The following is a 15,054-nucleotide window of genomic DNA, read 5'->3' as shown; positions in this document are numbered from 1 at the left end:
ACCCCGTACAAAATATAAATGGCGAGAAAAAGAATGAAATAAAATGCTGTTTAATTTTAATAATCCAGCTTGGATTGGAGAAGAGTTGAGAAAATGAACCTCTCATTTCTCCTAGCAGAAGTGAGTGAACTATCAGTGCGAAATATTTTATATATTGTCAGAGTTCAACGTGTTGGTTAGTTTTGCTTTTTTCTTTCTTTTCAAAATCTTAGTTACAAGAGGTGGTGAAGGGATATATCTATAAACAAATATGATACAGAAAGAGAAAAGGCACCAACAAAATTTAATTTAAAAATAAACTCACCTTCTTAAAAATGAAGGAAACTTAAAAGTTTTTAAAATAGTGATATTATGTTTATCGAGTAATAAAGACCATACCATAAGCTTTATCCTGTGAATGTTATATTTAATATATGAAATTTTGTGTTCCACAAAGTAACATAGATTTACATAGTTAATGACCACTAGATTTTCTGTATTCTGTATATCCCTATATCTCATTGTCCAGGGAAATTGATTGAATTGACCCAGAAAATGAATACAAAAAAGGTCACTGACATGAAATATAACTTTTAAAAACATATAATAAAGAATTATGTATACAATAGAATAGCCCACCCTGAAAGTAATTTATAGTTTATAATTGTTTTATCAAAAAATTATCCTTTTATCTACTTAAACATTTAAATGAATACTATTTCCAATAGTTTTAGAATAGTAAATACTAACTTTTTATTTTTCTTAAATGAAAATGTTTGTAATATAACTAATTTGAAAAGCTGGCAAAGAATAATCTGATCTGGGCCTCTCAGTAACAATTCTCCCCCAGTAGTTTATACTCTGAAGACTTGATAGCACCTTTTAGTCACGTTCCATTCACCAAATTTGTTTTCAATTAAATTATAATAAAGTGTTATTAATGACTGAAAATCAACCATGCACAGTATGACATTTCTCCTCACCTACAGCATGACATCAAAATCGAAATGACAGCTCTTACCTCCGGTATCACTGGTGTAGGCTTCTTCTTATCCAGATTTTTTGGTTTCAGAATTACTTTCTCCACTTCCAGCATTCCAACTGGTGTGTTGGGTTTAAATTTAATTGGCGTTTTTCCCACTGATAACAGGTCAATTGTATAGCTTGATGGGTTTAAATGATATTGTGCACAAAGGTATATTAACAAATCCATCATGGGTTTGCTGTAAAATAGGGAAAATTATGATCACCAAAAACATAGTCATTACTAAGGACCACTGAAAATCATACTTTTTTCAGAGCCTGCTTTAGGTTTAATCATGCCTACAATAAAGAGGCCAGGTTTGGATCCACTGAGTTCATAGAGGTAAAAAGCATCTTAAACTTTGCAAGATATCTAAGTCAATAATGAGGTTATGTAGTAGGAAGTGCACCAGATCTGAAAACCTGGGCTTAACCACCATTTCTGGACGAGTCATTTAACTTCTCTAAAAATCTGTGCCTTGCAGAATCCCTTGTTTTATCCATTTCAGAAGCCATGGTAGTGGAACAGGAGGTCATTTCTATATCCAAGCAACAAAATGCAAAAGCAATGAAAACATACTAAAGAGTGAGCAGAAGCAAAAGGAAACAAATGGTTGAGGTTTAGCAGCTTGTGGTCAGCAAAAGGCCAAGAGGGTAAGGGATTCAAGAGTTTTGAACAGTCAAGGATCAGAAATGGGAAGGAAGGACCTAGGAAAATACTGAGAGATGGAGGCACTGGAAGTCGAGATGAGAATGAAGAATGCAGTTAAGGTTCATAACACATAGGGAAAAAAAGTAGAATGATAAAATATTATGACCAAGTAATGAGATTTTTGAGTTCATACACATGGAAATGAAATACTTGTAAGTGATTGTAAGGATTAAGGATGTGACTATTTCCTAGCTGGACTAGTTGGGGCAGCAAGGTGGCACAATGGATAGAGCATGAGGCTTGGAATCAGAAAGACTCATCTTCATGAGTATGAAGCTGGACTCAGACACTTAATAGCTGTGCTACCCTCAGCAAGTCACTTAATCCCTGTTTGCCTCAGGTCCTCATCTGTAAAATGAGCTGCAGAAGGAAATAGCAGACCACTTCAGTATCCTTGTCAAGAAAATCCCAAAGAGGGGTCAAAGAGTCGGACACAACTGAAACAATTCAACAATAACAGCTTGTGTGTAGCTGAGGTAAACAAGGAGTTCTGGGACTTAAATAGGCTGAGGAATTGCTGAGTTAGAGCATTTGAGGGAACATCAATACTTACACTAATAATAACAACCATGATGATGAAGACAGTAATAGCTATCACTTACATACAGCTTTACGGTTTTCAGAGTGCTTCACATATTATCTCATTTGATGTGTACAGAAGTCCCCTGGCATAAGGAAAGGAACTGGGGCAGAGAGGAAGGCTGAGTCAAGCATTAACTCTGAGAAAGAAACATTGAGAAAGAAGGGACAATGTCCTGGGGTTTGGTAGATAATGGTTACCCAGACTGGACGGGGTGATCAGTTTAGATAGCACGAATCTCAAAGGAAGAGAGGGTGCTGAGTGACTGCAATAAAGGAAATGGAAACCTCAAGCAATGGGCTAGTATTCTGATTGTCTCACAGTGGACCAGCGAGACTGTGGTTATGAGTGCAACTAGTATAGAAAAGGACGGCCATGGATGCATCATCGTCAGGAGAGATGCTACATCTTAGTGAGTGAAGAGTGAGAAAGGATGATTAAACGTGAGAAATTTGTTAATTATGGAACAGGAACTCCAGAGGACACCATGGAAGGGGAAGACAGGCCTGGAGTTGGGATATAGGGTTGAGGTGGAATGGGAAATGATGGAATGTACAGCTGGATGGGTTGGGGCAGGGAGTATTTATAGGCAGTCTCAGGTTTCAATTCTGCAAAGGGAAGAGCAAGAAGAGAGTAGGACTAAGCTAACTACGATTGCAAGAACCCAAGAAGACTATCACTGGGTAGGGGGAGGTCCACTGAAGAAGGCAGGTGATTCAAAGGTTCTAGGTTATCCCTCAAGTTGCTGAACCTCGTTTCTGGCTGTCTGGCTGTGTACTGTAAGGGACTAGGAAGCCTGCCTCATGGCAGGCATAAGAAAGAAGAAGTATATCCTGAGGAGTCTGGGAGCTACATCAGGAGGCAGGAGATGCATTCACGAACAGAGACCCGGCCACTGTTTTGGCCTATGGTCCTCAGGAATCAGTCTGGAGGCAGGAAATGTCAGGTTGGGAGAGTAAGGAGGGGAATTATTTGTGACAGGACTCTAGAAGTTCTTAGGAGGAAGAAGGTTATGTGGCTAGTCTAGTACCAAGAACACTGGGGCAATTAAGAAAAGTTTCTCAGAGGATGTGGCATCTAAGCTGAATCATAGTAAAAGGTAAGGCTTTTGAAATGCAATTAAGGGACTACATTACATGTGCAGGGCATGGATTGAGGGAACACTGATACTGGAGATGGAGCGTTGAATTTTGGGGACAATTATTAGTCCCATTTGCCTGGAATGTGGAGTTCATGAAGAGAGTAGTAAGGCATAAGATCAGAAAGGTAGCTACACACTCACCCTGGTGGAGGGCCTTAAATGCCAAAAGAGAGTTTTATTTTTACTTCAAAGCCACAGAGAATTGAAATTTTCTAAAGAGAGGAGTAACATAGGTCTACTCCTACAGAGATACTATTTTTTTAAAATATGGATGATAAATTATTATGATTACAGGGATCCATAGTGATAATACCCAAAGATCTTTCTAAATTTATCATGAAAGATATTATTTAGTGGATGCTTGTGTTTCAGAAACTTCATCTGTATTGCAAGTATGTGCAAAATAACCTGTTTTGTGTCTCTTTCAAGACAGCATTTCAAAGCCACCAACTCTCATTCAAAGAAAGCTATAAGTGGGGTAGCTAGGTGGCACAGTGGATAGAGTATCAGTCCTGGAGTCAGAAAGACCTGAGCTCAAATCCAGCCTCAGACACATAACACGCACTAGCTGTGTAACCCTGGGTAAGTCACTTAACCCTATTGCCTAGCGAAAGAAAGAAAGAAAGAAAGAAAGAAAGAAAGAAAGAAAGAAAGAAAGAAAGAAAGAAAGAAAGAAAGAAAGAAAGAAAGAAAGAAAGAAAGCTATAAGAGCAAAGATATGATGCATAATTTTAATATTTTCTTTTTTTTTGTTTAAATTTTAAAAAAATTCATAGTCTATAAGACAAGGCTAACAAACTTGGAATTTCAATGGTCTATAAGAAATGTGTCAAACAGCCAGCAGGCAGCAACACTCTCAAGTAATCAGATTAAAACGCAATCTGGAAATATTTAACAAAAAGAACTCAAAAATGCAAGAGAACACAGATACCATTAGTGTGTGGTTTTCTAAGTCAACACGAGGGCTGTAGGGATCTTTATGTACAGTTTAGTGGCGTGTTTACATTTGAGCTTGACATCAATGTTCTAGCAAACAGTGACTTCTAGGGAATTCACTGAGGAAATTATCCTCACGCACTATATACAAGGGGATGTTGGAGCTAGCTTGAACTGGCTTGAGAGCCAATCATTAAGTATTCGGTCTGAGTATTTATACCCCAGAAATTAGCAAATGCTACAAATCAGTGCTTGATTGATTTTGTTGATTGTCTAGACTTAAGAAAATGATGGAGAAAATGTTAATACAGATTAAATTTAAAAATGTGTTGTGCTGATATTTTACCCCCCCAACCCTGAAAGCCAGTTGTTAAACATTTATGAATGCACCCTTGCATATACATTTCTACGTGTGTGCTTGTGTTATGCACACACATACATACGTATATGTGTATGCATGCATTACACCTTGTCTTCCTTGATAAAATATAAGCTCTTTGAGAGTAGAGATCTTCATGTACAGTATAGTGGCCCTTCTTTCAGACTAAGTTTGATACCACGGGTTTAGGGAAGTCTCTAGTGAGGAAATTACCTAGGACTGATCCAAGTTAGCAACTTCTCTATAAGGTCTGGCTATAAGGAGTGGCTAGAGCCCTAGGCCTGGAGTCAGAAAGACCCAAGTTCAAATCTGACATCAGACACTTAGTAACTATGTCACCCTGGGCAAGTCATTTAACCTTTGTCTGCCTCAGTTTCCCAAACTGTAAAATGAGGATAATAATAGTAATAATAGTAACTATCTTATGGTGAAGAACAAATGAGGTAATATTTGTAAAGTACTTAGCAGAGTGCCTCATATATAGGAGGCACAACATAAAATGCTGTTGTCATTGTTGTTACTGTTAACAGTACTGCCCCTCTCCAGAAGGATCCTGTTGCAGGAAGCTGACACTGGAAGAAGAGAAGGCAAGGCTACAGGAGTCTCAAGACCACACTACTAGGAAGTCTACATTCCTCTGACCTTATCAGTCTTATCAGATACTCACACAGACAGTTTCCTGCCTCCTCAATCAGGTACAAAATAACTAGCACACATAATATAAATTCTTACTCCTTTCATTTCTTGATTGGCTCTTGACTCTCCAGATTTCTTTTTCCACCACACCCAGCATGCCGTTGTTCCCCTGATAGGTCCTTCCTTCACTACGGCCCATTCCTCAGATTAGTAGCTTCTTCCCAGAATCTCTAGCTGAAGTAAGGACCCAGTTCCACCATGTTCGCTCCTTCATTATTCCGTGGGCTCTGCTCCTGACTCTTTAGGCTTTTTTCCCCACCTTGCCTCCTCTGCATGGGTACCTTCTTCCACCTTTTCTTCTTTTGTGTTGTCTTCTCTAACTTGGGAATAAGCTTCTTGAGAGCAGGGGCTCTCTTTTTGTTTTTATTTGTATCCTCAGCATTTAGCACAGTGCCTGGCAATAGTCAACACTGAATAAATGCTTGTTGATAACTTGACTTAACTCCCAACGTTTTCAAGGGGCACTAGGTATGAAATTAATCCTTTACCTTTCCAAATTTTAAACATTTCCATCATTAGGCCCAATTTCTGTTCACTTCTAGCAAATTAGAATAGGTCTAGAATCTAAGCTGATGTGAGAGATTTAGGAACATCATAAAGGTAAGCTTAAGCCGACCTTTCTAGGCTTATTACATGCAGTTTTTTCTCCCTCGATCTAATCCAACTGGCTAACTTGTAAGTCTGCCAATGCACTTCCTTCCCAACTTGACTCCTTAGCATTCCTTTCTGTTATTGTTGTTCAGTCACTTTTTTTAGTTGTCCAACTCTTTGTGGCCCCATTTAGGGTTTTCTTGGCATGAGATACTGGAGTGGTTTGCCATTTTCTTCTCCAGCCCATTGTACAGATGAGGAAACTAAGGCAAACAGGGTTAAGTGACTTGCCTGTGCAAGTCATACAGTTAGTGTCTGAGGCCACATTTGAACTCCAAGCCCAGCACTCTATCTACTGTGCCACCAAGATCCCCTCTTAGCATCTCCACCTTCCTTTGAATGAAGTAAAGTGCTGCCTAATACTGAAAGCTGATCCTGATCCTTGAAGTTACTATTAACCTCTCTCTGGAAATTACTTCATATCTATTTTGTATTTAATTTTCTAAGCACTTGTTTTTCTTTGAATAGAAAACATTATTACCTTCTTTAGACCAAGTAATATTTTGATTATGTTTTGGTATTCCCAGCACCTAGCATAGTGGCTTAGAGAGGGAGGACAGGATATCTGTAACCTTACTGGTATAGAACCCTGGGGTATTAACCAGGCATATATGTTTTTTGTTTTTTAAATATTCTGATAATTGTATTTCCATATAATTGGTTTCCTTTTTAATCCTATGTATTTTATTTTATGCATTTAAAAACATTCTGAAAAGTGACCTTTGACCAAAAAAAAAACCAAAACGCTAAGAATCCCAGGTATAAAGTTCTCACTGAACATTCTTAGACCCCTGAAGAATGGCACCTTCTTTGTAACTTTGAAGCTTAAAGATGTGTCCAGATTAGTGAGAGTCACACAGCTAGTACCTGTTAGAGGTGGGGACCTGAAGTCAAGTCTATGCCATGCCGCCTGGCATATAGGTGTGTTATATAAATGCTTTCTGAATAAATGAAAGGATCACATCTGAATGTACTTCTTTCATTTTATTGTATTATCCTTTGGATAATTTCACAATTCTTCCAGAACATCTTCATATATACTCATTACAAATGTACTATTGTTGAAATAAGTTTTGGAGGTGGTGCACTGAATAGGCTAGGCCGAGTTCAAATTTCACCTTACACACGCCCTAGCCATGTGACCCTAGGCAAGTCACTCAGCCTCTGCCTCAGTTTCCTCATCTTTAAAATGGGGCTAATAATAGCACTTACCTTCCAAAATTGTTGAGGTTCGAATGAGATAATCATTATAAAACACTTAGCACCTACAACATAATGGGCACTACATAAATGTATTATAATTATTTTTTATTTGGAAATTCTCAAATTTCAGACCCTACTTTTAAATCCATTCTTCCAAAAGGAAGCCACATTCAACCTACTCTCAAAACTCAATTCTTTGACATACTACTTTTAGCCAATAGATGGCACTGTACTCCATCTGAAATGGTCTTCAGGCAGTCATTTAAGTTGGCCATTCCTAGCTAAAATCACATACTTACCCAGTAAGACTATGGCTACTATTGTATCAAAAGGATGAGAGAGTCAGGGTGCAATCCCACAATATAAATCACTCTCAACTTTGCTTACCACAAAACCAAGTTCAGTTTAAGGCAGGGCAAGAGGGAAAAGAAAGAGCATCACGTTGGTTCCAATCCTCCTTCCTTCACCTCAAATGTATACACTGCTATAGCTCTATGGGCTATTAAGTCCCTCCACAGGTTTACAGTGGTAGAAACAGGGCCTTGTATTCTTGGATATGGGTAGAATGGCTCTTCTGTCCATGTATTTCCTAAACTGAGAAGCTGCTTTTGAAAGCATGGCCTTGAGTTAGAAACAAAGGAAAAAGAAGTACAGAAAAACACATGGTTGTGATTCTACATAGGTTGTAAGTTCTCCTCTTCTTCTCTGATTGGTCACATTCTCATTTGTACCCACATTAAAAACAAATAACAACAATAACAGCTAGCATTTATATGGAGGGAACCTTAAGCTTTGCAAAATACTATTTTTTTTTCCAGATGTATATTAACTCATTTGATCCATATAGCAATTCTTGTGAGGTAGGTGCATAATTATCCTCATTATGCTGATGAACAAACTGAGAGCTGAGAGATTAAATGACTTACGTATGGTCATACAGTTGGGAAGTATCTGAGGTCTTCCGGACTCCAAGTCCAGGGCCTTTATCCACTGTGTCATTTACATAGTGTTCTAAGGTTTGCAAAGCACTACAAATATTATCTCATTTTATTTTCAAAGCAACCCTAGGTAGAATGTCATTCTACAGCTGAGGAAAATAAGGCAGAGAGTGGCTAAGGGACTTATCCAAGGTCACAAACAGGTAGTAAGTCTCTTGCATTGGATTTCAACCTAGTTAGGCCTCCAGATCCAGCACTGCACACCTAGCTTATTCTCAGTGCCTACTGCGGCTGATGTAGCTAACACTGCTATTGGTATGATTGCATGGACCGGTGTTTTCTGAAAAAGAATTTTAAAAATGGAATACATACAGAGAGAAGTCTATAAAAGCAGGAAACACTGATATCAATTCTTCTCTTTTTTTTTGCATAAATGGTCAAGAACTGCTCTGACAACTTGCAATTCCAGGAAGAGCATTTTTCTTATATCGCTCTCAGACAGCCTTCACTACTACCACAGAGATTAAAAAGAAAAAGAAATCCAGTACCTTCTTATTGCAACTCACAAGAGAAAAATAATAAAGGAAAGAAAGTCGGAATGCTTTGTAGTAGTCACTGTGCAGATGGTTAGAATCAGCCTGGATATCTGCAGCTTTGCTCTGAAAACAGAGGACAACAATCCAATTCCTAGCACACACCCCTGTCACCGTTCACTGATAGAACACACAGCAATTTTATTCCTATCTCAATACTCCCATGGAACTTACTCAAGGAAACAAGTACTTATTAAATAAGCACCTACTATGTGCCAGGTGCTGTGCTTTACAAGTATTCTCTAATTTGATCCTTACAACAACACTGAGAGGCGCTATTACTGTTCCCATTTTACAGATTAGGAAACTAAGGAAGCAAAGGTTAAGTGACTTCCCCATGGTCATGCAGCTAAGTGTCTGAGGCAGGATTTGAACTGAGGTCTTGTAGATTCTAATTCTAATGCTCTCTCTCCAAGGAAAGTAGGAGAGTATTCTGGAATTCAGCAGATGATGACGTTAAGAATGAGGAGGGAGTAGTCTAATTGGATGGTGTAGACTTCTAAACAGAATCGACTCCTGTTAGCACTGATAGTCAACAAGCATTTACTGAGATTAATAGATTTTCTTTCTTACCTAGGTAATTTAATATGTAATTTAGGTAATATACATCACCTTTCAAAGTTTTCTTCTGAATATCTGCCCTTTAATGGGAGCACAATATTGCCCTTCAGGTGCACTCTGGCGGCCTTCCTACTCACCACGGCCTAGCTCTCCCATCTCAGAAAAATCTGCCTAGTGATGGTGAAAGTTGGTACAGGCCTGATGCTCTGAGCACCAGGCATTTTCAGGGCTCTGTGATCTAAGGCACTGTGACATGGTAGATAAGGAGCTGACCTCAGAGTTGGGAGGACCTGAGTTCAAATTCTATCTCTGACAACTATTGGCTTGGTACACGTTTCTACACCAAGTAATATGGCATAGCAGATGGAGAGTAGGCCTTATGTCCCTGACACATACTGGCTATGTGATTGAACAAGTCACATAACCTTTCAGTGTCCCAGGAATTAACCCTATACGCTGCAGAAGATGTGTTCCTCTGCATTGATGGAGAACATTTCTCAACCGGCACTCCCCACACGAAGAAAACCATAGGTCTGATAGAAAGAAAGAAAGAAAGAAAGAAAGAAAGAAAGAAAGAAAGAAAGAAAGAAAGAAAGAAAGAAAGAAAGAAAGAAAAAGAAAGAAAGAAGAAAAGAAAAATATACCTCTTAACTTTCCTATTCTCATCTACTTTTCATGACTCAAAATTCTACCTAATTACAGAGATAAATCCTAAAATGAGGGCTGAAAGCTGTCATGTTATCTCAAGAACATGTTTCTCCTAGATAGAACTAGCCCAAACAAGACTTAAGTACCCTATCTTTATTGCTCATCTAGTTTTTATTATATACTGTAATCGTGAATATACTAAGATGAAGGCAGCTTAGTAAGCTTATGTCTTCAGAACACCCTCAATGATAATATTCAGGCAGTTAAAGCTGAAAGGAAGGGCAAGGCCAAGAACACCAATTGTTCATTGTAATTTTCCACGTCAGAAAGGCATGGCAACTCAGATTTGGCTTTGTCCCACTTTTAAATTGTTATGTGGGTTTTAAGAATATTAGTGTGCTACATCAAATTTTCACCTCTTGTTTTGTTAAAGTTTTATTTTTATCTTTCCAATTAACTTACCTACCTACTAGTGAACGATTAACTAAACTGTTCAACAGAGGTAAAAGTCTATGAGTTCTTTTTCACATTTGTAGCTTATTTTTACATATACAGAAAGAAATATCTTACATCTAAATGAAGAGTTAGGGAAGTAAAAGTTTTAGTTATTTCAAAGTTGTTGGAATGCAGGAGTTAGGACACTTTACATGTATCTAAAAAACCCAGCATGGCTGCAAACCTTTTTTCTGGAAAAGGGACTTTTCTCTTAAAGTTTCTAAAGTCTGGAACAAAAGATATGAAATAGCTTTGAATGCATGGAATACATTTTGACTGGGAATGTAGAAAAACTCAATGTAGAGACAGCACTACAGACTTAGAGAAAAATCCTTCCGTAGACATTTCATGGCCTACTTATTTATGGAAATAATTAGTAAAATAGTTCCAAAATGAGGGAACTCCACATAAAGACTCAAATTGTTAGTAACACTGAAATAGATCACATCTAAGCAACCTATTAGATTGCAGCATACCTGCCATGAACAGTAGTGGATTTGATCACATCCCCTGGAAGAACCACAGAGAGCTCAATGTCTTTCTCTATCATGTTTTCCTTCTGCTCCATGATGAAATTAGAGGATTCTACCAACTCATACGAAGAAACATCAATGCATTTAGTCTCAGCTGGAGGAAGTGGTGCCTTGCCTTTAGTTTTTCTTCTAACAAAAAACAGAGAACAAAAAATATTAACTCATTTAATAAGCAATATTAATGTAGCATTAGATTAAGATATTTATTATTTGAACATTGATAAGAATTCAATATTATACTTTAGTATACTAAGTCAACAGCATCAATATGTTCATCTTTCACACAATGAGCTGCTCTGCCTCTCTCCCTCTCACCATACTCTGTGCCACACCCAACTAGAACATCTTGCTTTTGTTTTGCTAACATAACCAAATTCTTATTCATTTTTCAGATGCATTTCTTCCACAAAATCTTCTCTGACTACTTTAGTAATACTTTATTTAAATAAGATAATATTTGTAAAGGGTTCACTTAAGAAAGTGCCTGGAATATAATAGGCTCTATAAAAATGTTTATTCCCTCCCTCCCCCAACCCACCCTACCTTCTTGCCAGGTGGCTCAAGGCATAGAGTGATGGAGTTGAAGTGAGGAAGAGCTGGGTTTAAATCTAGCCTCAGACATTTCCTAACTGTGTAACCCTGGAAAACCTCTTTGTGTTTTCGTTTCCTCATTTGGAAAATGGGGAAAATAATAGCATCTACCTCCCAAGGTTATTGTGAAGATAAAATGAAATAATATCTATAAAGCAATTTTGCTTAAATTTCTATACAAGAATATATATAATATAATAACTAGCATATATAAATTTCTATTATTGTTGTTGTTGTTACTTATTATTCTTATTATCCAAATTCCCACTGTACTTAGAGAAGATCATATTGGGCATTTCTTATTTCACAGAGCTGTTGTGGGAAAAACATTTTGTAAAATGCTGGAGTGCTATTAAAATGTGAGTTATTATTATTAGTATAGTTAATAGCATATAGTTTCTTATGTGATATTTCCTATCTCCAGGTAGTCTGTCACTTTGGGTTTTTTTTTTTAGAGTAAGGAAGGGGAACTTCTGTACCTGCTATACACACAACTACCATTTAGCACAGCACTAGGAAAATAAGAAGCATTCATCAAATACTGATTGATAATGTCAAATTTTATAACAATGCAATTTTAAAATATTAAAGACAATTATTTAAATATTATTTTCCAACTCTATTTAATAGAATAATTTGTTAAACTTCTAGAGGAGTAAATGATTTTCTTCAATCCAACTCAAACGTTTATTAAACATCTGATATGTATGAAGCACTGTGCTAGATGCCATTGCTATAACAAAAAATAGATAGTTGCTGCTTTTCAAGAAGCTTACATTTTACTGGGGGAATACAACATGTACAAATAAGCATAACAAGATAGTTTAAAGATAACAAAGGCATTAGAACTGGAATTCCAAGTTGGAATACAGAGAGGTAAAGATAAGAAGGGAATGCCTTCCTGGCATCAGAGACAATTTGTTTGCTAAAAGCGACAAGAGAGATGATCTTCAAGCATCCTCTGATTATCATTACAAAGGAAACACAAAATAGGGAGATACAAGCTTGCAAAAGATGTCCACCATATGTTCTATTGAAAATCCAAAAAATAAGGATCCCTACAAATCAAGCTTACCACAGCCCAATGTGAATGACATTGGTGATAACTGTTGTCAAATCCCAGAACCTCAAACTGTCTCTTCAATAAGATCCATAATGACCCCAAAATGATTGGTGCAGTAATAAATGCAGAAAAAAGCAAGTGGATGAAGAATGTTCAAAATAAGACAAGCAGTTGTATTAGCAGTCCATTGAGTTAGTCTAATAATACATCTATCACAAGCAATGATCTCAGCTTAGAATTCAATATTAGGAGAGAAAAAAAACTAAGCTGGAATATATTTGGGAACTTGTATGCTGCTGATGATGATCCAAAGCTGCTCCCTGCTACCAAAGAATTTCTTTTAACACCAATATTCCTAACAGAGAGGCAGCTTAAAATGGCAGATAAGAGAACCAGGGGTAGAATAAAAAATTATCCAGTCCATTTCTTTTCTTTGACATATGCCCCAAGTCCATGAAATCATGGATACAGGCAGTTGTCTCCCCTACAATAAAATTCTAGTGATGACACACAGCTTTGACTCATGTAATACCACAGCCTCAGAAGAATGAAAGTTGCAGACTACCCAAAGGACAATGGAAAAGAACATCTGAGGCTGCAATATTTTGCAGCGGAAGAATGATACAGACAGTGGTGTCAAACCAGGGTAAAAAAACAGAGGCCACTAATCCACACATAAGGGTACTTGCAGGCCACATATTGACTTAGTTTTTTTTTTTAATTACATCATTTAATTTTTAAAATTAATTTATTTTAATTTTCAACAATCACTTCCATAAGCTTTTGAGTTTTAAATTTTTCTCCCTTTCCCTCCACACTTCCCTCCCCAAGACAGCATGCAATCTGATATAGGCTCTACATATACATTCCTATTAAACATATTTTCACATTAGTCATGTTGTAAGGAAGAATTAGAACCAATAGGAGGAACCATCAGAAAGAGGAAAAAAAACAAAGCAGAAGAAAAAAAAGGGCAAATAGTATGCTTCAATCTGCATTCACACTCCATAGTTCTTTCTCTGGATGCGGACAGCATTTTCCATCATGAGTCTTTTGGAGATGTCTTAGATCTTTGCGTTGCTGAGAAGAGCTAAGTCTAGCAAAGTCAGTCATCCCACAATGATGCTGTCAGTGTGTACAACACTCTCCTGGTTCTACTCAATTCACATGGCATCAGTCCATACAAGTCTTTCCAGGTTTTTCTGAAGTCTGCCTGCTCATCATTTCTTATAAGACAATAGTATTCCATCACATTCACATACCACAATTTGTTCATCCATTTCCCAATTGATGGGCATCCCCTCAATTTCCAATTCTTTGCCATCACAGAAAGAGCTGCTATAAATATTTTTGCACATGTCGTTGACTTAGTTTTAAAATGTTACGGTATTATGTATGGTTTATTGTATTTTTATGTATTTTGTTAAACATTTCCCAATTACAGTTTAAATTCATTCAAGAGCATGTTGTGAGTCCCATGCAGTCACTGGATCCTATGTCTGACACCTCTAGTGTTAAAGATGCCACCAAGGAAGAAAAGGTGAGTCAGTCATGTACTGAGAGTGAGGAATAGCAATTGCAATGCTGCATGGCCCTTCCAGCATTCCACAGAACACTCGTTTGCCATCAGAATATGATGTAGATACTCTATGTTGTATTTATGAAAGGGCATAGATGAAGATTGCCCAGAATGAGAAGACACAGATGGGCTGTGATCTATCCTAATGGAGGGAAATATTTTTATTGATGAGAGTACAGATCCATGGAATATGCTCATTCAGTAGACTTTCTTCATGTTTTCCATAGCTCACTCAGGGTCCAACTCTAGGCATTATACTTTCAGTTTTCAAGACTCAGTAAAATGATAAGATTTCTTTTTTGTTTGTGTTCAATCATTTCAGTTATGTCCCACTTTACAATCCCATTTCAGGTTTTTTTTTTGGCAAAGATACTGGAATAATCTGCCATCTCCTTCTCCAGCTCATTTTACAGATGAGGACACTGAGGTAAACAGGGTTAAGTGACTTGCCTATGGTCACACAGGCTGGATTTGAATTCAAGAAGATGAATCTTCCTGATTCCAGGCCCAGTGCTGTATACACTGTGCTTCCTAGTTGGCCTACACATTATATACCTGCTTGCTTATCTTGCTAGCAAAGGCGTAGCATTGAATTTTTTTTTCACTATGACACTTCCCTATGTTTTCCATTCATTCAACTAAAACTGACATTTTAACCTGTTCAAGTCAATTTAATGACTTGGTGGTCAATCAAATGAATTGTGGAAAATGGTAGCTTTCACTTCAAATAACCCTGTTATTTATGATTTTGGG

At 37.4% G+C, this 15,054-nt stretch overlaps 1 protein-coding gene across 4 annotated transcripts in view; it reads right to left on the bottom strand.

Moving 5' to 3' along the window:
- The window catches only part of COBLL1 (cordon-bleu WH2 repeat protein like 1), a 179,284-nt gene that overhangs the window by 56,237 nt on the left and 107,993 nt on the right, over positions 1 to 15,054 (bottom strand). For all 4 annotated transcript variants that reach the window (XM_020990839.2, XM_078146994.1, XM_078146993.1 and 1 more), the window contains 2 exons: positions 11,012 to 11,197; positions 1,001 to 1,202 (listed from right to left, as the gene is read on the bottom strand). In XM_020990839.2, coding sequence (XP_020846498.1) covers positions 1,001 to 1,202; positions 11,012 to 11,197 — 388 coding nt within the window. The remainder of the gene's footprint in view (positions 1 to 1,000; positions 1,203 to 11,011; positions 11,198 to 15,054) is intronic.

Source organism: Phascolarctos cinereus, unplaced genomic scaffold, assembly GCF_003287225.1.
Source record: "Phascolarctos cinereus isolate Bilbo 61053 unplaced genomic scaffold, phaCin_HiC Scaffold_726;HRSCAF=1367, whole genome shotgun sequence".
In the NCBI taxonomy this organism is placed as follows: Eukaryota; Metazoa; Chordata; class Mammalia; order Diprotodontia; family Phascolarctidae; genus Phascolarctos; species Phascolarctos cinereus.
Note: the sequence above shows the minus strand (reverse complement) of the source record. Positions and strands in the feature narration are given on the sequence as shown.